General features: G+C 40.1%; 1 protein-coding gene across 15 annotated transcripts in view; it reads right to left on the bottom strand.

Annotated features, from left to right (window-relative positions):
* Positions 1 to 27,506, bottom strand: part of ESRRG (estrogen related receptor gamma) — a 693,861-nt gene that overhangs the window by 167,351 nt on the left and 499,004 nt on the right. For all 15 annotated transcript variants that reach the window (XM_044943185.2, XM_044943193.2, XM_044943188.2 and 12 more), the window contains one exon: positions 2,479 to 2,595. In XM_044943185.2, coding sequence (XP_044799120.1) covers positions 2,479 to 2,595 — 117 coding nt within the window. The remainder of the gene's footprint in view (positions 1 to 2,478; positions 2,596 to 27,506) is intronic.

Below are 27,506 nucleotides of genomic sequence, written 5' to 3'. Positions count from 1 at the left end.
ATAAGGTTTTCCACCACAATAACGTCAGCTATCACCACCATTCTAACTCAGAGGAAAACTCTTTGTCCTATGAGTTGGGTTGTTACTGTTAGATTATGTTTTCCTTTGTTAAAATTGCTGTCCTTTTGGCATTTTTCACATAAGCTTCCTCTAGCAACACCATCCATCATTCTCACTGTTGCATCTCTGGAACCTAGAATAGTGCCTGGCATATGAGAGCAACTTACTAAATATTTAGGAAATGGATTATAAATGTAAGACATGGTCACTGTGGAAAACTCCTAACAGTGCCAAAAGCTATAGAGCAAAAACAAAAGCATTTCTCACCCTTAATTTTATTCACCAGTATAACACTGTTACCAATCTTTGGCTTTCTTCCATTTTTCCATACACGTATCATCAGTGTGTGCATACTAATATAAACTATCAAAATATAAATTTGTATAAAATTTTGTCATACAAATTTAAATAGGCATATTTTATATAAAATATATATAAATTTAATCATTCTAATAGGTAATTTGTTTTCTTCTTTTATTACTGAATAGTTGATTTAAAATGTTGTATTAATTTCAGGTGTACAGCACAGTGATCCCATTATATATATTTATATATATATACACATATCTTTTTCAGGCTCTTTTCCATTATATGCTATTATGAGATATGAATATAGTTCCCTGTGCTACAGTTCCCTGTCCTTGCTGTTTATCTATTTTATATATAGTAGTATATATCCGTTAATCCCAAACTTCTAATTTATCCCACCCCGCCTTGATTTTCCCTTTGGTAATCATAGATTTCTATGATTGTGAGTCTGTTTCTGTTTTGTAAAAAGTTTATTTTTGTATCATTTTTTTTTTCTAGATTCCACATATATGTGATATCCTATGATATTTGTCTTTCTCTGATTTACTTCACTTAGTGTGACAATAATCTCTAGGTCCATCCATGTGGCTGCAGGCAATTTGCTTTCTATTTTATTCTTGGCAAAATATCTTGGTTCTTTTTCCATAAGGCTTTAAGGATAAAGTTACACACTTGTCTGTTTACAATTTTTCTTCAAGTTGTTCTTGGTTAAGGGAGAAGTTAGTTCTTAGTGAACAAGAGAAAAACAGAGTGAAGTCCATGTACCCAAATACTGTCTGATCTAGTCATCTTCCAATGATATTGTTCACAGAAAAAGACTTGGAAGAAAAAGCCGGAAAAATTATGAGATCTGTTGATGCCATAGCTAACTGAAGCTCTGGTTCATTCATGGGAAATAAACACTTGGATCTACTTGGATTTATAAGTGAAAAAAAAATAGGTGATCTCTAGTAACAACAAATTATACAAACTCATAAGGCTGACCCCAGGAATAAGACATAGTCTATGACTCAATAAAAACAACACATTTCAATATTTAATTTACCTCATTTTCTTTCAAACTTCAATCACCGTATTTTCATTTTGTTACTGTATAAAATTATCAGTTACTTTAAACATTGGCAAATTTTCTGAAGAGAAGGAAACAGTAAAATCTAAATGTAGTATGTAAAATTCACATCTACAAAAGCACATACATATATGCAAATATATTCAAAATAAACCAAAAATTAAACTGAGGTTTCCCACAGAAAAGAACAATTTTTCTCTGTCTCTAAGCTTCACTAGACATACTTGAAACATACGAAGATTTCAGGACCTTTAGTATGAGTGAGGGACTTGAATGAATTCTAGAATCTATTTGGGTTCAGCTCCTGTCTCTATGGCTTGTTTGGTGTGTGTACTTAGGCAATTTGTTTAGCACAAAATACATCTTCATTGTTACTGTTTTGTGTTTGTTGCTATTATCCCCAACTGAAAGCAACAATTTTAATAGCACTGTTATAAAGTCTTTATAGTAGAAAATAAGTCCCAAAGATAAGATTAGAAAAGAAAAACAAATGCTTTACATGTAAGGTTAATTTTTAAGACAGACAGAGAGACAAAGGTAAACATATGAAGTGAAGTGATGGATATGTTAATTAGCTTGATTATGGTGATTATTTCACTATATATATATATATAAAGAAATACAGATCATATGCTTTAAATATATACAACTTTTATGAATGACACCTCAGTAAAGATGAGGGGCTCTTGCTGTATATGTAGTACTGAGAAGAAAACAAAAAGACAATGACAGTAGCCTCTTAGCTGCTCTTCACCCTCCGCTTTCTGCAAGTTGCAAAGATGAAAAGAACGCACACTGCCAACATACCTGTGGGTTTAGCTGCACATCAGACGTGTCCTACCTTGTCCCTCCCTGTTGATGTCAAGCAGGCACGAGGGATCAAGAGCTCAGGCGTAAAGAAGGAGCATTCTGCCACCAGATTCAGGGTACTTACTGTGACCCCAGCATTTCCTGGTTTCTCTAACATTTTTGAAATTCCCTGTGCATCCCCTCCTCCCATCCCCAACCTAAAGCACAAGGCCACTAGCACCCAGCCTTACCTTCTTTCAGCATGCCCACTTTTAAACACTTCATGAAGCGGCAAGCCTGGCAGGATTTACGTCTGCGCTTTGTGATTTCACATTCATTCGTGGCAGGGCAGCTATATTCTATATTACCTAAAACACAGAGTGTGAAGAAAAGAAGCTGTTAGGTTTGCAAGACCCAGGCAATCTGAGCATCCCCCTGATAACGTCAACTCTGCTACTTCTGCCCTCTTCCCTCAAATAAATGTCAACAGGAATCATGAGGGTGTCGCAAATATCATGAAGCCAGATGCTCAGCTACGACCACTGAAGATGCACTGAATGATGAGTAGCTACAGAGGAGATATACAGTGAAGTTCTTCAAAAAACTGAGCTTAAAATTAGCCTTTAAAACATTATGCTTCTTCCATTCAGGCAAAGCAGCAGTCTCCCAGAATCTTGGGATCGAAAAGAAATTTCCCAGCAGATTATTTCCATAAAAAACACAAACATCAAAACCATATAACTACACCAGCCATCCTGGATTTCTTTTGGTTACTAATCATCTGCTGCATCAGGCTTCCTGTCCTTCTGACACAGAACAGTATAAATCTCACTGTGAAATGATCAGCAGGCTAATTTGGAACTGCACAGTAAGCTCCTTGAGGGCAGGGACTAAAGTTACATGGTTCTCACTTCATTGCTTACCAGAGCTTTACAATACAATTTTACTCTTGGAAAATGTCTACTGATGATGGATGATCACCATCATCACCATCATCATTACCATTATCACATCACCATCATCATCATGTTTATTACATTACTTGCATAATTAATCCCAAACACTCAAACTGCATGGAAGGGTTAGATATAAAAACAAACAGCTATGACATAATACTTTTAATATGACGGTCTACGTCATTTACATTAATAACAATACATGTGAAATGATAAGGATGTCATCAGAAGAAGATCCAAACTCTAACTTGAAATCTTTCAATTAGGGCCAATGACAGGGTGTGGGAAGTGCTCTGGGGCTGCCTGCAGCTTTGTAGAGAAGCTGCCTTTAAAATGAAGCCTCTCCCCCCTATCAACTCAGTCACATAGTGCTTGAAGGTCCTTCGTTACTTCCTAACCCTTTCCCCTTGTGATTAAGTGCATTAGTATCTCTAATGAAAATGCATTCTGTTTATTGCCCTCTTGGGAAGGGGGAGGTCATCACACCAAATGCATAAATTGTCATCAGAGACAGTCCGAGCATAATTGCAATTTTGCTGCTCCATGTTTGCAATACTCAGGGTCCATCCAAGTCCCCTGAAACATGCACAGATTCTAGTAATTAGCATAGAGTCTGCCTGGGACCACAGCATTGATGAAATATTTCAGAGTTAATCACACTTTGTAAACACTGATTTATATTGACTACCTTTCTCCAGACTGATGTCTCCTCATTAAATATCACATTAGTGGATTGCAGGATTGTAGAAAGACTCAACTACTCAGCAACTGCTAATTCAACAGGAAGTAATACCTAACCACTTATAAGTACGGAAACCTGGTTAAGGATGCATGACTTCAAAAAAAAAGAAAAAAAGCCTGTACATTATAACTTGAGATGAGCCTATCAAAACTGACTAAATTAGCATTCTAATTCAGGGCATTTATAATAATAAAGGCAACTACTTTTTAACATAATAGGTTAATATTAAGAGCAATATTAATTGTATCAACAGAAGCACAACACCACCACCTTCCTCAGAGAAATTATGGTGTTATTGTATTACACTCACAAAAAACCAAGGATAAGTCAAAAGAACCAGATTGGCTGGGTCATGGCTGAGAATAAAAGGGTTTAGAATCTGAACTTTAAATGAATCATTTTTCACTGTGAGATTCGCTGAAAATTTATTTTGCATCAAGAGTGTTGCTAGTCATTTTCTAGGGGTTAATTAATATTCTACTACCAGATCTTTGCATTCTACATGGCTCTCCTTGTGTGTGTGTGTGCACGTGTACTCAGTAGTGTCCAACTCTTTGCATCCCCATGGACGGTAGCCCACCAGGCTGCTCTGTCCATGAAATTTTCCAGGCAAGAATACAGGAGTGGGTTACCATTTCCTCCTCCTGGGGATCTTCCCCATTGGCAGGCAGCTTCTTTAACACCACCTGGGAAGCCCATTCTGCATGGCGCTCCTTATACTTATTTAAAAAGAAACCTAAGCCTCTGCTTTCTTAGGAAGAGCCAAATAATAACTAGTTAGAAAGGGGGGAAAAACGTTTTCCAAACAGCATTTCTTCCCTTTTTTGTTCCAGAGAAGTCAGTATGAATTTTTGTTCACTTTCCAGTATCAAGGCATGACCCCACACCACACCCCTGCTTTTAACCCACTACTAACTTCTACTGAAATGACTCATCACACACACACACAAAATAATCGTATTTCCTTTCAAACTAGTTCCTCTTCCTCTTTGAAAATTACATTCTCATCCCTTGCAACAAGGCCCTTCTGACAGGCCCCTAAGTCAGGCCTGTGTGAGCTCACACCTGGACGATTGCAGTTCCCTTCTCACTGGGCACTTTGCCTCTGTCCTGTCCCCCTCTAATCCACACTGCATACCACGATCATATTCCTCTGCCTATGATGGCTTTGATCATGTCATTAACCCAACTAAAAAAAAAATCAATAAGTTCCTATGGCCTCCGGAATAAATATAAAATATTCATCTAGCCAACAAAATCTCTGCTCCCATCTCACTCTCATCTACTTTTCCAGCAACATTACAATGATTACCTTACATGAACTTCCTGATGCACCGATTTGATTTATTCCGTTTTTGCTGTGTCCTTCAGGCTTCCCTCTGAGGATGAGCTATCTTTGCCCCTCTTTCCTTCTTAAAATTACTTCCAAGGCTCGGCATTCAACTCACAGTCCATTCCAAGCTTTCATGGAATTTTCTCAGACCACCCTAGCAGAAAATGATTTCCAGGTTCTCCTACCTTTGTGGGTACTCTCATCACATAATGTGCCAGATTTTTTTTTTTTTTTTTTTTTACTTTTTCATGTGCATATTACCCATTAGATCATAAGATCCTGGAGAGTATTACTTATGAAGAATAGAAATACTCCACCAAAAAGTAGTACATAAGTAAAATAACACATTTTAAATTATTTTTTGGTGCCTCAGGGTCATTTTGATGAACATTAAATATGATGCTGTCACATGGGTTCACAAGGTCAAGTGAGCTGGGTCACCCATTAAGAAACAATATGAAGAAACTAGGAAAATCATTCCACAAATTTTTTAAAAAAGTAAAAATCTAGTTAATTTTTCAAAACCTTAAAGAAATACCTTTGACAAAAATGAAAATCCATGGCAAAACCACGGGAGCTGCTATCAAGGGGAAAATAAGAAAAATACAAAGGCTTCTGGAGAGTTAATTGTGAAAAAAGAAGGAAAAAAAAAAACCTGTAAGAAGTTTTAAAGGAAATAAAAGTGCATCTTGATATAAATAAGAATAAAAGTAGTATAAAAATACAGATAGATGGCTCTAAATGAGTTACTGGGGCTTCCCAGCTGGCGCAGTGGTAAAGAATCTGCCTGCCAATGCGGGAGACCCAAGAGATGTGGGTTCAATCCCTGGGTCTGGAAGATCCCCTGGAGTAGGAGGCGGCAACCCACTCCAGTATTCTTGCCTAGAAATTTCCATGGACAGAGGAGCCTGGTGGGTTACAGTCCATAGGACTGCAAAGAGTTGGGCAGGACTGAGCAACGGAGCATATACACAAATGAGTTATCTAATGCTTATCTCATTATAACACAATTATTTACAAAATGAGTGCCCTAAGAATTGTAGTTACATTACAGAAAACATTCAAGGATGATTCAATAATAGCAACGAAATTTATGGATAACCCTTCTCTCTGAATGACTGTCTAAACATTTTTAAGATTTCTTCAGAAGCAGAAGGGGAATTTTCACATTCTCCACATGAGAGTTTAGATCACATATAAGGAAGAATTCCAGTTTCCTTTCCAACTACTACATTCTATAACTCTTCAGTGACAAAGAGAAATGTTTTAAAGGCAGACGAATTTTTCATAGGGCCTTAGGATGAGTTCTTCAGGGGAAGAGTCCTGTCTCATTTATGGCTTCATCCTCACTGCATATGAATGAGCCAACCTTCATGAACCTGTGCAGGGCTGGAAAAAAAAGAGGAAGTTCCTACCTCTTAAGGAATCTAGGACCTTACAAAGAAGACAAAGACAAAGATTCGTGTGTCAACAAATCACAACACAACTGAGTGTGATGGTTCTAGCTTCAAGTCAGCCCCAGATGCCCGTGTACACACAAACATCCCCACAAGCAGAGATCATGCTTCAGAGACTCAATGAATTCTTCACATGGGAGCAAATGATTGAAATGTGCTGTTACAAATGAATAAATGACAACATGGGGGTAAAGAAATCTTCCCAAAGCTATAGGAAAGGCGGCATTCTTATAAAAATTTCCCTGTGAATGGAAAGAAAATACACGGGTCACAAGTGTTTTCATACATGATACACTTCCAGCTAAGTATATAGACATGGTTTACAATGAATCTGGTATCCTTCAGCCAAATGTTGTGTTTCGCTATATTTGTCTTGACATACATGGATGATAACCTTGATTTCACTAAGTAACACTGGTTTTATGTCTTGAAAAACAAATCAACATCGTTCTAAAGAACTTCTTTGCTGGAGGAAAACTTCTCTAATTTCCAAGCCCTCCCATTGAGTCCCTTAGTTCATTGTTGTTGGCTGTGATCACCCACCCAAAGGTCTTTGATTCACGTCAGAGTCTACAAAGATTCTGCCCTTGAAAAACCTTCCCTGGTAGCTTTTGTATTCAATGAAGAAAGCATTTTATGCTAAAAACATGCTCCATCCCCCTCCCCAAGCACCTGGGTAACACTGTTTTACATCTATTTTGGTAAGGGCTCAAACACACTACTCCCAAGAGACCCTATGATCTCGATGGGGTACTTGTTTTCCTTCGATTCACGAAGAGTAGAAATGAGACAAAAGTATTTCCAGTAGTAACTGCAGGCCCCTGGAACGTTAACACCAGACAGTGATTCAGAGGGGTGCAGAAGTTACTGCTCACATTCTCAAATTCTCCTTTCAAACACGGAGGCTTCCTGGATTAGAGCTTGCCATTTTCCGGGCCACACTTGTTCCATGGTACCACCAGGGACCACACTGGGCAGCCATGCATGACACGATTGGAATTTTCCCAGTTTTGTCAATGGCTTCAGAGCCAATCAGGTCCATGTGGAAGCTCTGGGTTTTGAAACCAGGCTGGCAGGAATGATAGAGCAATTTATAATATCTCCTGGCGGCTTTTCAGAAGGTCCTGGGCTCTGATGACTTATTTCAGAGTCTTTTGTACAATTAGTTTGCAGGCAATATAATCTTCTCACTTACTGCTTAATAGAATCTTGCAGCAAGCTGGCGGATAGAATAACAGGGTGTATGTAAACTCCAGCCTGGAGTGCCAGTGGATAATTTGTATATTCCTTTCAGTCACTTAATGGACTTTTACAGTTTGGCAGTGAAAGGGCTGAATGATGTGAATTAGCATGGCATCTCAAAATAAAAATATATGTCAAATCTTTACTTCCAACTCACATCTCTCGCACACAGTAATGAAGCATTGGGATTCATGGAGTTCCCAAGAGCTGCCCTCTTTTTCATATGTACAGACATCATCATTGTAAAGCCAATTTGAAAGCATCTGTATATTTCCTCCAATTGTTTTAATTTTATTAACAGAACCAAATGGCTTGAGATGACCCACAGGGCACTCCAAGTGGGGTTTATCCAATTGTTTTCCAACATTAAGTGATTTAAAAATAATGGGATTTGCCTCAGTACACAATTACAGAGCATTAAAAACATGCAGGCAATAATCTGTAGTATTTTTGTTTTAAGTGCCCAAAAGCAGTAAAAAAGAAAGAAAATTCTCTCTAGTGTACCGGTAGTAAAGGGTTTTCATACAGTTTCCCTTTCTTTTTCTTTCTTGTGTTTAAAGCTCCTTTGTTTCTAACTCCTTTCTCTTCATTCTACTTGAAATAGAAAATATTATTATTATAGCTATAGCTTGTATTGTATAATGTGGGATAATAACTCATTACATACTTGTGGCAAAAAAAAAAGTCATAATTCCATCAATGTATATTAAATAAAGGGTGTTATTTTATTTTCAAAGAATGCACCCAAAGTTAGACTTCAAAGTAAGTTACTTAGGGATGCTCTATCTGTTCCCAGAAGACTGCTCTGAATACTTTTCGAAACTTCCTTTAAAATTGCCACAAGAGTCACTTCAAAGCTATAAGCTGGAGACAAGGGAGCAATCAAATGGTACTTTGCTCCTTTTCACCCAAAACATTTGACTGGCCTCTTTATCACAAGCCATGACGCTAAATGATGGATGTCCATTACTAAATGTTAAATTTCCCCTCGAAAGTCAAAGATCTGTCATCGCTGAAGATATTTCAAGAATCTGCCTCAAGTCTCAGTGAGGATGCCCACCTCAGACAAAGACAAGGAATGTCAGCGCCAGCCTACCTAGGGGACCCCACCTATCTTCGAGGTATAAGATGTGGCAGACAGAGGAGAGAAAGGGGAGGATCACACGTGGTTAACAGTCACATCCAGCCCTTAGCAAAACAGTTCCCTACACAGGGTTATGCCAGAGTCTCACATCCTTTGCCTTCTTCCTGCCCCTCTAAGCCTCTACAAAGTGAGGTGGGAGATGGGCAGGTCTAGAAAAGATATTTGATGCTTTAAGGTTCTACAGGATTAAATTCTGATCATCACAAATGTCATTTACAAGAGCCATAATAGTATGTGGGCACAAATGACTGCCTTTTCAAAGGGAAGCTCAGGCCCCAAATGGGAATAGATGATGCTTTGCCTCTAAGGGAAAAGATCAAGAAAAACCCACAAGCAGACAGGTTTATCTTATTTTCTGGTCGTGCCATTCAACTTGTGGGATCTTAGTGCCCTGACCAGGAATTGAACCTGGACGCCCACAGTGAAAGCTTGGAGTCCTAACCACTGGACTACCAGGGAATTCCCCAAGCAGGAAGGTTTATGAACCTCAGATACTGGAGACTAAACCACAACTCTGGTTTCACCCTCCAGCAATCTGTGTTGGGAAGACCACTGAGCCTGTTATACAATGGCCAGAAATGTACGTGTATATAACCACAAGATTACAATTCCCATTGCATTCAATGAAAAATGGTTTAGTGGGAAAACAATGCTGTTAAATGGGGAGATTATTTAGCCTTGCCTTTTTTCCAATTTAAACAAGAGATACCCAGCCTCTGTTTCCCCCAAACTTGTAAACATGCCCATTCCTTTATTGCTCTACCTGCACAACAGTTAACACTGGGCAATGCGCATGTTCATATCAAGGAGAAGATGGGTACAGTTCTTATATGCCCACTGAATAGCCATCCTTTGCACACTGCCTTGCACATGGGGCAGTAAAGCATCTGAGTGAGGGAAGGAGAAAGGAAAGGTGGGACTTAGTTCAAATTCCAGCTCTGTCCTTTTTGAGCTGTGTGAACTTGAACTGATCACTTTACCTTCATTACTCTCAGTTTGCTAAAGTACAAAAGAGGAATAATCATATCTGCTTTGTAACATCGTAAGCATTACATGAAATATACATACTAAAATCATAGAGATCTGCTCTCCCTTCTGAGAAGAAAGGGAAGAGACACTTTAAGAGTCCATGAATTCTGCACTATTTTCACTCAGAGACCTAACTCTGGAATTTGGGAACAGTATAAAAACAACCTTCCACAGATTTATGCAAGACTGGGAGAATGAATACACCATTCACCCAGAGAACTGGAAAGAGGATTTTGTCTTGTCAATGACTCCTGTGTACATAGCTTTATTTTACAGATACCAGGAGGAAAGGAAGAGTGCAATGACTCAGGTCATTTATTAAAGCATCAAATTGTCTATTAAGTGAATTTCCAAGATGCCAACCACCACTTCTCCTAAACATTTCCTGTCACTTTCCTGGAGCTCCTAAAATGCCCATCACTGGATGTAATCTGATTATAATTAAGGGCAAAACATTTGCAAAGCTCTTCAAAATCTCACCCAGCCTTATCTCTGGCCACAATCTCAGCCCAATCCCTACCCCTAGCCCAAACCCACCCCCTTGTCTACCACCTAGGCTGAATTCCTCCCAGTTCCTAGAAAGCAGCATTGTCTTTCCCGTTGGTTCCAGATGAGCTTCTTGTATCATTTTTTCAACAAAGCTCTCCCAAGGGCCCACAAGACTGGCATCCAGCAGTCCTTATGGGTGTGAATAGTTCATCTCCCACTTATCTTCAAGTGAACGTTTCTCTTAGTATTCAATACACTTTATTACAAGTGTCTAGTGAATTGTCCACTTCCTCTCCCAACCATACAACTGTCCATTCCTTGAGGGCAGAGACTTACTCCTCTGGGTCCCCAACAGAACGTTTTATTATCAACTTGATTTTTCCTGATGCTATCTCTCATTCCTTCATGCTAATGCTTAGCTCCAAATTATTCATAAAAATAAACCAAGTACAGTTAATTAGACAGACTACAACCGATAACAAGCCACCAGTAATGTATCATACGGCATAAAGCAACACAGATTTCTAGGCTATTGGATTGTGTACAAATCCTAAAGTCCAGTGGGTTCAGGCTCTTGGTTTTCTGTAGACCAGAGAAAGGTAAATGTGTACTCACTTGTTTATGATCACTCAACCCTCTTTACAAAGACAGTGAAAGTCACTCAGTCGTGTCCGACCCTTTGTGAGCCATGAACTACACAGTTCATAGAATTCTCCAGGCCAGAATACTGGAGTGGGTAGCCTTTCCCTTCTCCAGGGGATCTTCCCAATCCAGGGATCGAACCCAGGTCTCCCACACTGCAGGATTCTTTACCAGCTGAGCCACCAGGGAAGCCCAAGAATACTGGAATGAGTAGCCTATCCCTTCTCCAGAGGATCTTCCCAACCCAGGAATCAAACCAGGGTCTCCTGCATTGCAGGCAGATTCTTTACCAGCTGAGCTACCAGGGAAAGGGCCGGTTAATTGCAGGTAAGAGACCAAACCTCAAATTCCTGATATCCAGTCCAATGTTCTTTCAATGCACCTGTTAAAACTCACATACAAATAAATGGTAAGAGTGCTGAGAACTCTCCCATGTTCTTTATGTTACATCTATGAACCCCCCCTTTCGCAGATGAGAGAATTAAGACAGCGAGAAGAGCTAACATGCCCAGAAACACACAGCTACCAAGGGCCAGAGCCACAATTAAAACTCAGGCACTCTGGATCCAGCATTTCTCCTCTTCACTGTGATGTTATGTTGCCTGACTTTAATCCTTAAAAGACATGAATTGAGTGTCATGACTGAGTGTTGCTTAGAACAGAAATGAAAAACAAAATTCTTATCTTCAAAGAGACTGTTTTGTGTGGCTGTTGTTGTTGCTATTGTTGCTGGTGGGAAAGGAAATTTTGATGCCTACTGGGAGCAGGAGGATAGGGTGGATCTTGGCATCGTCTTGCTTTTGTCAGACTTGTGGTACATGGGCAGCTGTGGAGAGGATACGGTTGCTTTTGGAGAATGGAATCTCTCAACACCTCAGAAAGAAATCCCTCAACTCGTCTCTGTACCACTATGGTTTGTGACTAGTTTAAGTCCAGGGAAACCAAACAAACCATGTCACCAAAGCAACAGGTGTCAGATTGCAAACATGCATTTTCAGGATCCCCAAATCATGGGGATTGCTCATGATAGACAAGAACCTGTCCTCCACAATCAGCAGGGTGTGCTCTGAAATGCATCTAAAGGGGAATAACAGTGTATAGTCAAAAAGGCTGACTGATGAAAAGGATGGTGAATACAAATATCTCTCATCACAGGTATGCAGAAGTTTAATGTTTTTAGCTTTGATATGACATCTTCTTGCAAAGGGCAACTGTTCTTTTGCAGTGCAGAGAACATCCCTTATGTGACATGTGCCTATTGCATCTGTCTTTATGCTCCTACGGTATGGGGATTGTGTCAGAGTCTTCATAAAAGAGCTCAAAAACGACCAGTGCCACCAGAAAAGCGTTAGATCTGAGTTAAGCATAATTCCCCAAAATGGCGGCATTCAGTATCCAACCCCAACTTTTATGTGATCTTTCTCCACCCACGTACAAATTTTAAACCACCTTGATATGAGTCTGCCTGTGTCTCCTTTAAAACACATAACTAAAAACAAACAAACAAAAAGCAAAACAACAGTTTGCTAACAAAATACTCTTGGAGAACAGAAGAAATGCTAATTAAGTCTAATGCATCCACTCTATTTGGATAGAGGTTCCGTGTGTACATTTTGCAGGGGTGGTTACATAATGGTACAGGAAGTCCATATGTCAAGTGTGGAGGCATTAGGACCATATCCTATGTGGCAAAAACAAACGACTCAAACAGGAATTTGACTTCATACCAATCTCGAGATCTTCCTTCTACCTTAAACAAGTAAAAGCAAGCATGAGAGTATTAGTCACTCAATAGTATCCAACTCTATGCCACCCCATGGACTGTAGCCCGCCAGGCAAATCTACTGGAGTGGGTAGCCATTTCCTTCTCCAGATCTTCCTCACCCAGGAATCGAACCTGGGTCTCCTGCATTGCAGGCAAATTCTTTACCATCTGAGCCCCCAGGGCACTTCCCAAAGCAAGCATATCACTTCCTAATACTGTCCCTAAGGGCTTTGTTCTCAAATGCTATCAGTGTGCCCAAACTCAAAAGAGACACTGGAATTAGATTCTTCCTCCCAGACCAAGTTCACATATTCAGCAAGTATATACCTACATTCTCCAGAGCGGATATGGATTTGGGGTCATCCTGCTTGACACAAGTGATGGTAACTGATCTAAATTTAAACTGTAGTGATTCCAAGCTAAGACACTAGAGTCAAACGGGTTCAAATTCCAATTCTATCATTTCCTGTCTGAGTCGGGGAAAACTTTTAAATCTGAAGTTACTGTCTTTGTAAACCAAGTGGTCATGGGACCTAGCAACAGATACCTTAAGGGCCTGCTGTGAAAATCAAATGAGATCATGTATTTTGAATGGACCAAGCAGAAGACCTGACACAGAGTAAACCTCGATTATCAACCATCGTAACAACAGTGTAATGATGCTCAGGAGAGGGACTAGGATGCAGGAAAAGGGCTAAGGGGGACTTGAGAAGAACCCAGGTGCTGGTCTTTAGCACAGAAGTGAGGAGATCCCATCACTTCATGGCAAATAGATGGGGAAACAATGGAAACACTGACAGACTTTATTTTCTTGGGCTCCAAAATCACCACAGATGGTGACTGCAGCCATGAAATTAAAAGACACTTGCTCTCTGAAAGAAAAGCGATGACCAACCTAGACAGCATATTGAAAAGCAGAGACATTCCTTTGCCAACAAAGGTCCGTCTAGTCAAGGCTATGGTTTTTCCAGTAGTCATGTATGGATGTGAGAGTTGGATTATAAAGAAAGCTGAGCACTGAAGAACTGATGCTTTTGAACTGTGGTGTTGGATAAAACTCTTGAGAGTCCCTTGGACTGCAAGGAAATCAAACCAGTTCACCCTAGGGAAATCAGTCCTGACCATTCATCGCAAGGACTGATGCTGAAGCTGAAGCTCCAATACTCTGGTCACCTGATGCGAAGAACTGGCTTATTAGAAAGGTCCCTGATGCCGGGAAAGATTGAAGGCAGGAGGAGAAGGGGACGACAGAGGATGAGATGGTTGGATGGCATCACCGACTCAATGGACGTGAGTCTGAGCAAGCTCTGGGAGATGGTGATGGACAGGGAGGCCTGTGCTGCAGTCCATGGGGTCGCAGAGTTGACCATGACTGAGCAACTGAACTGAGCTGAGGAGATGCTGGGCAGAGAATTCCTCCTGGATGGTGCTAGGAAACCAAGAGATAGGAGCATAGTAGGTCTGTTAAACCAACTGGCACATTAGGAGATGCATAAGGCAATGTCCAAAAGTAAGTAATGACTTATCATCCTAGGGGTCAGGGGGTGTAGACAAGGCTGCCAGATGGATTCACAGTAAAACAGAGAAGCCGAGAGGAGAACCAGGAGAGCAGGGACTGTGCAGTGTTTGCGCCTGAAGACTTTGCTTTCGGAATGAAAACCTGGGCAGTTCGACTGTCTGCTTGGACAGGGTCTGCAGCAAAGGGCTTGTCATTTCTTCCCTGGTAGCTCAGACAGTAAAGAATCTGCCTGTGATGAAGGAGACCCAGGTTGGATCTCTGGGTCAGGAAGATCTCCTGGAGAAGGAAATGGCAACTCACTCCAGTATTCTTGCCTGCAGAATTGTAGGGACAGAGGAGCCTAGTGGGCTATCATCCATGGGGTCACAAACAGTCAGACACGACTGACCGACTAACACACACACAGAGGAAGAGTACAGAGGAAAACTGACAGGGGCGAGTCGGGGGCTTCCTGCTGGATGATGATGCAGGAGAGGGACGGTCCCATGCCTCTTTCAGGGAACACTCAATTCCCACTCCTTTAGAAAACAGCTGGGGTCTACAAGCTTTTTCTTAAAGGGTCAGAGAGTAAAGAGCTCAGCTTTGCAGCTCCTTCAGAGTCCGGTGTGGCTCCTGTAGCAGAAGGAGGGCAGACCCAGACAACACAAGAATGGGCATGGCTCTGTTCCCATAGATTTTCTTTAACAAAGTGGATTTGGCCCCCAGGGCCTTGATTTGCTGATCTGGGGTCCAAAACATATGGACAGAAGGCTGCAAGGATAAGAAATACTTTACAATCTATTATCCATTATTTTCTTTATTTTTTTGGTGGGTGGGTGGGCAGGGCTTAGGACCCTGTAAAGTAGCTTCATACAAGTTCAAAGTAGTCTCTGTAAATTGATAATATCTGAGATGAACAGGTGGCAGGATGAGTTGGAGGGCTTTTGCTTTAAAGATTTACAAAATTTGATATTGTTATCCACCTAAAACATAATCTGAGGGCTCTGGAGACAGAGAGAGTATTCCAGATGCAAGGAAGCAAGTGAAGATGCTCTGGAAGAAAGAGAAAAAATGAAAACGTGTAATCAAGGACAAATCTTGGTCTGTATTTGTTCCTTTGAAGATTCTTGTGCTTGCCTCTGATCTTCCCCAAATGGCAACTATGATAATAGCATGCAATGAAAAAAAAATGAATGTCAGAATATAGATTTGGGATATGCTTTCAGATTCACTCTAAAGCATTCAGAACTTAAGCTCTAAATTCTAAATTAATCCATATTTTCTTGTACTAAATTCTGTTCTTTGTAGGATTACTCAGGGATGCCCTTCTTTAAAAAAAAAAAAGCACATAAAAATATGACTGTTTTTTAAAATTTTTTCAAACCAGAATAAAACAAGAGTAAATTCCAAAGAATACAACTGTTTCCTATAAACATACAGATGCATTCATATAATCACTTTTTAAAAAAATCTCTTCTAACTAGCACTCATCATAAGAAAAAAAAATGGACTCTGACCTGCCTTCTGTTGTGGTCACAAAGTTTACTAAGTGCACAGCTATCCCTACATCAAGACAGGAGGAGAAATAAGCCTCTTTTCTCCTTAACTCAAGAAAGAAAGAGTCTGGGAAGTGTTATCAGTGGTAAGGGTACATTTTTAGGATCCATCTAAGACCAGCAACTAAAAATCTAGTGGCAAAACGATTGTCAGCAGATAAAGTCCAGGGAACGGACACAGAAAACTGATTGGGTGGTACTGAAGACTTGCACTCTCAAACTTCATCTTTAGGGGATTTGGGGAAATGAATGATAAAAAATTAGATATTTTTAAGACTTACTTCTGACTGCCTTCTTTTTATAAACCTTTAACATCTAATCATACCTGAAAATATTCTTAATTCCCCATTTTTATTGTATTTTAACAACTTAATGGAAAATTTTACCCATGAACTAAAATCTCTTAAGAAAAATTCAGTCTAGAATTATTCCATGCTTGAAAAGATTTTTAAATATACAAGGCAGATTAATATGGGGGTTAACAGCTCAGGCTCTGAGTTCAGATTGGGACCCAAGTGTGTTTGGATAATTCCTTCTCTGTGCCTGGTGGTGAACTTTATAGATGTTCCACATCTATAAATAATACAGTGATACTATAATGGTAGTATCTACTCTAATGGAATGATGATAGGATTAAACAAGATAATTAATGTAAAACACTTAGAATAATGTGCGGCAAATTTTAAGAATTGAATATATTATTATTATGAAAAATTAACAAAAATTTCATATATTACTGGTATAAAGGCATTGCATTCACTTTGAGAGGGTGAAACCAGCTGTTTACATTGTCCACATACGTAATTATTTATGGATAGGCTTTGGTAGCTAAAAGAGGAACTTCAAAAAAGAACTTTAACTTTGGGAAGCATCTGAAACACCTCAAAATGTTTAAACATTCACCTTACACTCATGAGGATGGTACAAAGAAAAAGAAAAGAACAAGTGTTGTAGAGGATACAGAGAAATTAGAACACTTGGGCACTGTTGGTGAGAGTGCAAAATGGTGCAGCATCTATGGAAAACAATATGGAGGCTCCCCAAAAAATTGTAAATAGAGCTACCATATGATCAAGCTATCCTGCCTCTGGGCATTTTACCTAAAAAACTGAAAGCAGGATCTCGAAGAGATATTTGTACAACTATGTTTATTACATCATTATGGGCAATAACCAAGAGGCAGAAATAACCTAAGGTCCACTGATGAATGAACGGAAGAAGAAAATGTGGTATATAAATATAATAGAATATTATTCAGCTCCTTAACAACAACAGGACTTCCCTGGCAGTCTGGTGGTTAAGAATCCGCCTTCCAATGTAGGGGATGTAGGTTCAGTCCCTGGTCAGGGAACTAAGATCCCACATGTGGGGGTGGGGGTCGGGGGGGAGACTAAGCCTGCACCACAACTACTGAGCCCATGTGCTCAGAGTCACAAGCCCACACGGAAGTGCAAGGCAACATCCCCCAAGCCTCAGTGAATATCCTGCATGCTGCATAAGACCCGACTGAGCCAAACAAATAATCTTTAAAAATAAATAAATAAATAAATTTTAAAAGGAAATCCTGATATACACTATAGCATGGATAAACTGAGGGTAGTATGCTAAGTGAAACAGACCAGTCACAAAAAGATAAATATTACATGATTCTGCCTATAGGGGGTACTAAAGTAGTTAAACTCATAGAAACAGAAAGTAGAATGGTGATCACCAGCGGTTGGGGGGAGGGAAAAATGGGGAGTTGCTACTTAATTGGTATAGAGTTTCATTTTTGCAAGATGAGATCATGTTGGCTATCTGTTGTACAACAATGTGCATACAGTTCACACTAAAGTAACGTATCCTTAAAAATGGTTAAGATGTTTGATACTATGTTATGTACATCCTTTATGCTTTTTATCACAAAAAGAAATAAATTAAAAATATATTGGAACATCATTAATTTAAACAGAAACTTATATTTACTTTTGGTATATATCAGAATACTTTCCCAACATCCATTACCTAATTTTAATTTCATGTAAAATTCTGAAATGGTGTAAGAGGATACCAGTGACCAGGCTTTAACACTGTTGAATCCTAACAACTTCAAGCAACTTCAGAGAGAAGGCTAATTAATGCCCTGTGTATACTTTATCACTTCTAAGATGTTATCTAACTTTATCAAGTAATATATCAGAAAAATGAACAATTGCCTTGGGCTTTACCAGTAAAGAAAAAAAATTCTGACCCATGCCACTGACCCTGTCATTCCTCACAACCTGCCTCGCTGTTTCCAGAACCTGAATTCTCACAAGTAACAAATCATCAGATTCAAATCATATTGAGACACAGGCTGCTGCAACTAAATACCAAAAAAGTGAGGCACATCGATAGGAATTTCAGGCAACAGAACTCTCATCACGTTTTTTTGTTGCTCTTTCCTTTCCTACCCTAAGGATGAACATTTTAATGTACCCTAACTGGATTTTCCCTGATAGCTCAGATGGTACAGAATCTGCTTGCAACGTGGAAGATCCAGGTTTGATCCTTGGGTCAGGAAGATTCCCCTGAAGAAGGGAATGGCTACTCACTCCAGTATTCTTGCCTGGGAAACCCCATGGACAGAGAAGCTTGGGGTGGGGGGCCACAGTCTGTGGGTTCACAAAGGGTCAGCCACGGCTGAGAGGCTAACACTAACTAGATTTAGGGCTTCCCCAGGAGTTGAGTGGTAAAGAATCTGCCTGCTAATGCAAGCAACTCAGGTTCAAGCCCTGGGTTGGGAAGATCCCCTGGAGGAGGAAATGGCAACCCACTCCAGTATTCCTTACCTGGGAAATCCCATGGACAGAGGAGCCTGGCAGACTATAGTCCATGGAGTCGCAAGAGACTTGGACGTGACTTAGCGATTAAACAACAACTGGATTTAGTCAGAACCAATTCTGCATTTATGGGGAAAAGGGTCTTATCATGTAATTACTTTAATATACGTTAAAATGTGCATTTTGAAAAGTATCAAGTACAATATACCATTCCTATTATTTGTCCTCAAGCATTTAATAGGATGCTCTGTAGATGAGGGCCAGTTGTTCTGTGAAGGAAACTGCCCTATTTGTCAGGGTTTGGTTCTGAGTAAGGGAAAACCTGGAGGAAAGAATGAAAGCTATGTTAAGACAAGTATTGATATCTTTGCTCAGGAGTTTATCTTGTCATCAAAGAACAGCCTCTAGCCTCCTCATCAAAACAGTCATAATACTGGACTTGAGTGCAAATCCAGTGATTGCAAAGTATCAGCCACACCCCATTACCTAAGGAGGCCCACCATAGATGCAAAAATCCACCTGGTTAACAAACAGGAAAGTAAATGAGATTTTTAAAAGAATTAAGTGGAACTGATTCATGAAGTCCTTTGGACTTCATGTAAACAGCACAAACTTTCTTCTCACCAGTGACTTGCCGGGAAAACTGGTGTGGAGGGCTGGCAGAGGTAGTACATTTGACCATGGCAGGCTGGGACAGGGCAGGATTACTTGTTGTTTAGTTGCTGGTATCCAACTCTTTGCCACCCCATGGACTGCAGCCTGCCAGGCTCCTCTGTCCATGGGATTTTTCGGCCTAGACTACTGGAGCGGGTTGCTATTTCCTTCTCCAGGGGATCTTCCTGACCCAGGGATCAAACCCAGGTCTCCTGCATTGGCAGGTGAGTTCTTTACCACTGAGCCACCAAGGAAGCCCAGGGAAAGAGAATTACTCACCAACAAATTCCCTGGAAGAAATGGGAATGCACGTGCTTATGGGAGAGGTCCCATAAGAAAGTAACTAAGTCAGGGACAGGTAAAAATGGATGGCACAGGTGGATCAGGACACTGGAACCACAGAGGGTACCGGGGTCACGCCAGCTCCACCCACATTCAGCACCAAGGAGCTGCTCTCCTTCCTGGCTGCTATTATTACTTCTGAGGACGCAAGCTCAGGTGAACCAGGGGAAATGGATTTTATTTTCTGAGTACAGAGGGTTTTATTCAAGAAAATAAAGTTTACAAAAATTCAAGAGAGAGCACAGCCTCTTAAATACACATGTAAAGATAATCCAGAATAACATTCTTATTTTTCTGATTATATCATGAAGGCCATATCACAGTAGAATCAATGAAGAATATATTAATATTACTGATATATTAGGAAGTTAAAGTACGAAAATAGAAGTTAAAAAAGTTACTAACACGTTTGTACTTTTATTTATCATAACTGTTACACTTTTAAGATTAGTGATATTACTACTACAAAGTGTCTTTTTTAATAAATAAAAATAAACATAATGTAATTTACCAGAGGGTCATAAAATACATGCTGTAACTTCTTCTCAACCACCGTGAAATAACATAGACAGTAAAAGAGGGGTCATTTATTTTGCAGATATACTGCTTAGGAAAGTGAATTTTGTCAGCCTAAATTGACTAATTATCCAATCTCACTAATTTGACAGTGAACTACAGTTGGACTTTTTACCATGGCATTAAAAAGTTTCATTGCAAACTCTTTTTCTCCTTGAATGCCACCGGCACAAACTCCTTACGTGAGATGGGTTCTTATCTACCGTCACCCAACTGGAAAATACACCCTTTCAGGAGGTTAAAATAATATGTTGATTTTAAATGACTTCCAAAATACGTAATGCAATGTGCTTAATAAACATGTAAATGATACCAGAGACGCTGGTGTTGCAAATGTGAGCTCCTAACATCTGAAAGACAAAAAAAACAGTGAGGCTCATTACATTTTCTTCTGTTTTCCTTTCCTTGATCAAAGACCAACTATGCAATTTATTCTCTGAAAATAAACACTCTTATTTTATACAACCAAGATCCAACTTTTTGTCAGTTACTCTAAATGCTACTTTATTTTCATTTACATTGATTCTGTTTTCTGACTAGCTGGCTGATATACACATGTATATGTCATCGGGAGCAGTGAAAAGAGGCTAGAAAATTCTGATTCCTGGGAAAAAAAAATTCTGAAAACTGAAATAAAAGACTAAAAAGATCATGGTAGAGAACTTGATTTCAATTTAAATAAATAACATGCAAGCAAAAGTCCTCTGAAATGAAAATTTTGGTAATCAATATCGCCCACAAGGAAGATGAAATGAGGGTGTTTACCTAAACTATGGCCAGCTTTCAAATCTAGCCCTAGGTCTGTTTTTGTGTGACTCAGCACAAATGTGCCTGCAATGTGGAAGACCCAGGTTCGATCCCTGGGTCGGGAAGATCCTCTGGAGAAGGAAATGGCAACCCACTCCAGTATTCTTGCCTGGAAAATCTCATGGATGGAGCCTGGTAGGCTACAGTCCATGGGGTCGCAAAGAGTCGGACACGACTGAGTGACTTCACTTACTTCACTTCAAGCTCAGATTGGTTTTTATGTTCTTAAACAGCTTAAAAAGTAAAACAAAGCAAAACCTGAATAAGTGACAGGCAAAGTATACATGACCTAAGATATTTACTATCTGTTTTATTATCTGGTTCCTTATAGAATTTTGTTGCCCTTAGCTCTTCAACAACCTCAGAAGTGATGACAATTTAGGCCAATTCCTAAAAGTCAGAACAACCCATGAAAAAAGAATCACCACTCACTTACCCTGAGAAGTGGGCCCACTAAGTCAAAACTGAGACAGAGTAAACTATAAATTGTGCTGTTTGCTGAAACATCTATTCAAGTAACATTCTCTACCCATGGAGAAAGTCTTTGATACTGAGTTTTCCTATTAAAAACACTGAACCTAACAATTAAAATAACAAGAGAAAGATTACTTCTCATTCTTCTCATTGATAACCTGGCCACATTCATGCATGTCAAAAAAATCATACAACACTGGCATCAAAGGCAAGGAAAAGTGGAAAAAGGCAATTAAACATAACAAGAACAAGCTCTGAGTTAAAGCAAATTGCGGTTCAGAAAGTATTTCTTCTGAAAATATTATCTCCATATTTAACAGTGCAAACAAACTAATAATCACTGAGGTTCATCAGGATGGTTTAGATATTTCTATATTATTTTGGATTTTCATTTTAAAACATACTAGTTTTAAAGCTGCCATTTACAAACAGAGGAAATTCTTTTCTCTAAATGCTGTTTGAGTTAAACAGATAGTACCTGATTATTTTCCACGGGAAGGTTCATATGATATACAGACACTCAATTTGTAAGTTATTTCCTCCAGTGCTGCAAATATTCTATTCTAAGACTAAAATAGCACAGGAAGGCAAAGAAAATGCTACCTCCAGGAAAGAGCCTCTAGAACTAGGCAGCCAGCTTCAGGAAGGAGTCAGCAATTCAGGATGGAAAAGAATAGCATTTGCATAGGCTGTGCCCAGACACCTTCAGCAAATGCCTTGCAGGCAAATTCCTCCTCTTTAAAGCCCTGTGTTTAAGGTGGGATTTAAGGCTCTTATCAGTGTCACCTTTAGACTCAGACTAGAAGGGCCCCCACCTGAAGGCCCCAGGCTTTAGAAAGCATCAAGGTGGGAGCCCTTCCACAGCCAAAGAAGATAACCACTCCCAGATCCACCCCTTGAATACTTGTATACCTGCTGCTGCTGCTGCTAAGTTGCTTCAGTCGTGTCCGACTCTGTGCGACCCCATAGACGGCAGCCTACCAGACTCCCCCGTCCCTGGGATTCTCCAGGCAAGAACACTGGAGTGGGCTGCCATTTCCTTCTCCAATGCATGAAAGTGAAAAGTGAAAGTGAAGTCGCTCAGTCGTGTCCAACTCTTCGAGACCCCATGGGCTGCAGCCTACCAGGCTCCTCCGTCCATGGGATTGGGACTCCCTAATTCCTGGGATAAACCTCTACAAGATTCATCCAGGGCCTACGTGAATCTCTCCCCTGGGTCCCTCCTCTGGAAGGTGGCTTGGCCTGGACCTCACTCCTTGTGTGCACATTACACGGCCCATGCATGATCAAGGTGCAGCTGTTAGGAAGAGGTGGGTGGGCCTCAGACATGGGGGCAGGGGTATGCTGATATACCAGACAGGATGCAAGGCACGGGTGAAGGGAGAGAAATGGGCTCTCCTTCTACCGCTTCTTCCTGATACAAAACGCCTGAATCTAAGAATTAAAAATGCCAAGCTGGCCTCTCAGGCCATTATGAAAGCATATTTGCTCGGAGAACAGAACATATTGGACCTGGTGGTGGTGGTTTAGTTGCTTCAGTCCCGTGTCTGACTCTTGTGATCCTGTGGACTGTAGCCCCCCAGGCTCCTCTGTCCATGGGATTTTCCAGGCAAGAATACTGGAGTGGGTTGCCATTTCCTTCTCCAGGGGATCTTCCTGACTCAGGGATGCACGTGGTCTCCTGCACTGCAGGCGGATTCTTTACTGACTTAGCCACAAAGGAACCCCCTTACCAGTTTATTATCTTGATTTATAAACATTTAAATATTTACACAGTATATGGGTGCCCACTGTACTCCCATCTCAGAGCCCATGGATATCTGCAGTGGACTTGGTTCTCATGACGGTCACTCCTATATCTCACGCAGCAAAGATATTCTGTTCTTTTTATTTACTAAATTTCACATTTAAAGCTTAACTGGGATATTTTAAATTACAAGACTCAGGCTCCCTTTCTGATTTACCTCGTTTTCCATCCATAGGGGGAAAAAAAATTGATCACCATAAAACTATATAAAACCAATCAAATTTCCAATTAGCCCACCAAAATGCCTCCTAGTCTAAAACAGTGCTATTGTGAGGAATGGTTACAGGAAAATTTTGAGGGTTTATTATCAGAACGTGGCTCAGACGGTAAAGTGTCTGTCTACAATGTGGGAGACCTGGGTTCAATCCCTGGTTTGGGAAGATCCCCTGGAGAAGGAAATGGCACCCCACTCCAGTACTATTGCCTGGAAAATCCCATGGACAGAGGAGCCTAGTAGGTTACAGTCCATGGGGTCGCAAAGAGTCGGACACGACTGAGCGACTTCACTTTCAACTGTGAAAGGGAGGCACAGAGAAGTTGTGGCCTCTCAGCACATAAGCGGCTAAGACTTGAACCTGGTTTTACATGAATTCAAAACCCATTTGAAAATGAATATCTTTTTAAAAAAATTATCCCCTACTTTTTAAATATAAAGTTTCTTTTTAAAAGGGTGGATGTCATATTTCTAGCATAAGAATAAATGGTTGAAAATGGTTATATTAATCATATATCTAGTAAACATAATATATAATATATGTATATAATACATATTTTTATATAGAAATAAAAACTTCTGGGGGTTAGTGTTTTATAAATTAAATAATGAAATATATATTGAGTTTTGGGGATATAAAGATATTTTCCTTCTCTTATCTCCTTAACAAGAGTTCAGGGAAAACTCTTAATGATACCAAAAAAATACAAAACCCCACACATACACAAATATTTTCACTCATTTATGCATCGAGGCCAAAGGTAGAATTAGAAAATAATCAGAAAAATGATACCACACACAAAAGTGAATAAGTTTAGAAAATGGCAATGAAATCACTGCTGCCATTGTAATGCTGTGTGATAAAAGAACTGTCAAAAGCCTCTAAAAAGCTTTTTATTCAGCAGAAAAGAAAAAAGATAAAACCAACTAAAACCTTCCAAAACTTTTGACTTTTACCTAAGTGCTGACCGAATTCAATAGTTTTCCAATGATAATTTGACCAGCCAATAAATAAAATATGCCTTTCTGGTGGAAAATATGCCTTTCTGTTTGACTTTCACTGAAATCTATGATTAATTGCCTCTCACAACCAGAATAACCACATTCAGCTTTGACAAGAACAAGTCTCATTACTTTTCTTAAGATGTGCTCCAGATATTTGTTCTTTTGGCTCTAAATTTAAGCATGTTGCTCAACTTTTAAAATGTGTTACACATTGGATAGCCAATCTTAAATTATTATAACAAGAAATAAAAATTCTAAAGTGGCAATATTCCCTGTGACTATGGCTTTGAATACATATGTCCCTTAGTCAAATCAACGAGAGCGTGCTGAATCAGGAAGCCACACTTACATAACGCCTTGCCCATATGGGTTGTGAGACTGCAGAAAGACTTGTTCTTAAGGGAAGTTGCGTAATCATTTCTGATTCTCCAGGAGAGCTTCAAGGGAGGGAAAGGCAGAGACTACTATCTGTCAAGGATAGTTTGGCTCCAATGCTGCCTGAAGACATGAGAATGGATGTTACGGTCCTTTCCACATAAGAATGAGCATCTGTGATGTTGCAACAGATTCGGGCCACTTTCAACATCTTCCCAGTTGCATCGCTATCACTCGTTGGCCGCAGAAAGGAGGGGCTGTTCCAATCTCCCTTACAATTACCACCCTAATTATTACATTACACTTTCACAATCTAATCCCTTTATTTGCCTCACTGCCTTTTTGGGGCTAAGTAAGCACCACGGCATGATGCCCGCTGATGTAGCTAGCAGGGTAGCTGGGTAGCTGGAGTGCCTCCCAGCTGCCAGCTACAAGCACAGCCAGGTGGGCAAGTCCAGAGTCTAATCTGGACAGTGACATGTCTGTCTCCTGCTCAAAATCCTTGGAAGTTGCTCTTTCCAATATGGAGTAGAACTGAGCACTAACACATCAATGCCAAGAACCACCCTGTGCTTCGCCCTGGGAAGCTTTTGGTAGCATTTCAGCATCTAAGGAAGCAGCAGCAACAGAATTCCAATTGCTCTATTCCAGGGATCTCTGGTAAGTAACTACTGCATGGCTATTAACAGCTCAGCAATAGAATTTCTTTTTTTTTTTTTGAAACAACTATTAGGAAATGTTTGCACAAAGTGGTCCTATCTTTAGGACAACATACTGGAAATACATACTGAGGACCAAGTTGTTTAATCCTGCCCCCCAACCAAAATCTCTGGTATTCCCTCAAGGTTGGAGACATTTATAGGAGGAATTTACCTCAATCCACAAACCTCTGGGAACCAAGCTTTCAGAAAACATGGCTAAGCTGAAACTCAAACCAATACACTGCCAGGCCCACAGTAGAGTCTAAGTCAATATTTGTTGACCCTGGGTCAATAGTTAGACCCCGAGTTGTGTAAATGGAGTTAACAAAATCAAATTACTAACAGTTTAAATTTGAGATGCTCTGTAGCATCTGTATTCTAATATTGTGGGGCAATGCTGCTAAGAACCCCCAAATTTGAAGTGTTTTCCTTCTCAAGTTTTGCAATCTAGTAAGTAGGCTGAGATGGCACTAGAGGTGAAGAATCCACCTGCCAATACAGGAGACATAAAAGAGGAGTGGGTCAGGAAGTTCTCCCGCAGGAGGAAATGGCACCCAACTCCACTATTCTTGCCAAGAGAACCCCATGGACAGAGGAGCCAGTCAGGCTACAGTCCGTAGTGTTGCAAAGAGTCAGACACGACCGAGTGTCTGAGCACAGCACACAAGCAGGCTGAAGGGCCTCCCTGCTGGCTCAGTGGTAAAGAACTCTCCTGCCAATGTAGGAGATGCAGGTTCGCTCCCTGGGTCAGGAAAATCCCCTGTAGAAGGAAACAGCAACCCACCCCAGTCTTCTTGCCTGGGAAATCCCACAGACAGAAGAGCCTGGAAAGCTATAGTCCATAGGGTCGCAAAAGAGTCAGACAGTACTTACCAGCTAAGCAACAACAGCAAGAAAGCTGAAGAAATATGTTCAAAGGCCCCAAAGTGAGAGGAAGCTTTGCATACAGACCATCATTGTTTTTACTTACTCACTTTACATTTGATTTTGTATTTCATTTTATCCAGAAGCATTCCTTGAGGTAGGTCTTAATGCCTTCAGTTTACAGATGAGAATAAAGGAAATAAAGATCCAGTGGATGAAGGATTTTTGCAAGAAAATGCTAATAAAATATGGCAATGATGATCCATTAAATATGAAGATACAGCTAGGAAAATATTTAGGTAATTCATACGTACTCACACTAACTTGGCTTGCGTTCTTCAGTTAAATCTATGAGAGGCTATGAAAAGATGAGGCTGAAAGATTCATTCGATTATATAAGTTATAATTTCTTGAACAACTGTGCACTTTAACTCTGTATTCATCAGCCATACATCAAGGAAACAATCATGTAATGGACAACACAAGAGCAAGTGGGAGATGGAACCACCTGTTCAACTAAGGACACTCCCTACAGTCTTCATTGCCTCTGGGTGAGATTTGCCCTCACACATGCTCTTAAAAGAAAGGGTAGAAGATAACTCTGTGCCCATAAAGGGTTTCAGAATCACCTTTTGTTGGAACATTTAGAAGGATGAGAGTTTAACAAACATCATCTCTTTTGTGCTTTAAAACCAGGAAGCATGTCACACATTTATTAAACTGATTCCACTTATGTCCAACAAGGGACCAGTAGATGACAAAGGAGAGTTGCCAGCGTTAAATCAGCAGCAACATGGTAACCGAGC

This window comes from Bubalus bubalis, chromosome 5, assembly GCF_019923935.1.
Source record: "Bubalus bubalis isolate 160015118507 breed Murrah chromosome 5, NDDB_SH_1, whole genome shotgun sequence".
Classification (NCBI taxonomy): Eukaryota; Metazoa; Chordata; class Mammalia; order Artiodactyla; family Bovidae; genus Bubalus; species Bubalus bubalis.
This window is presented reverse-complemented; position numbering and strand designations above follow the sequence as displayed.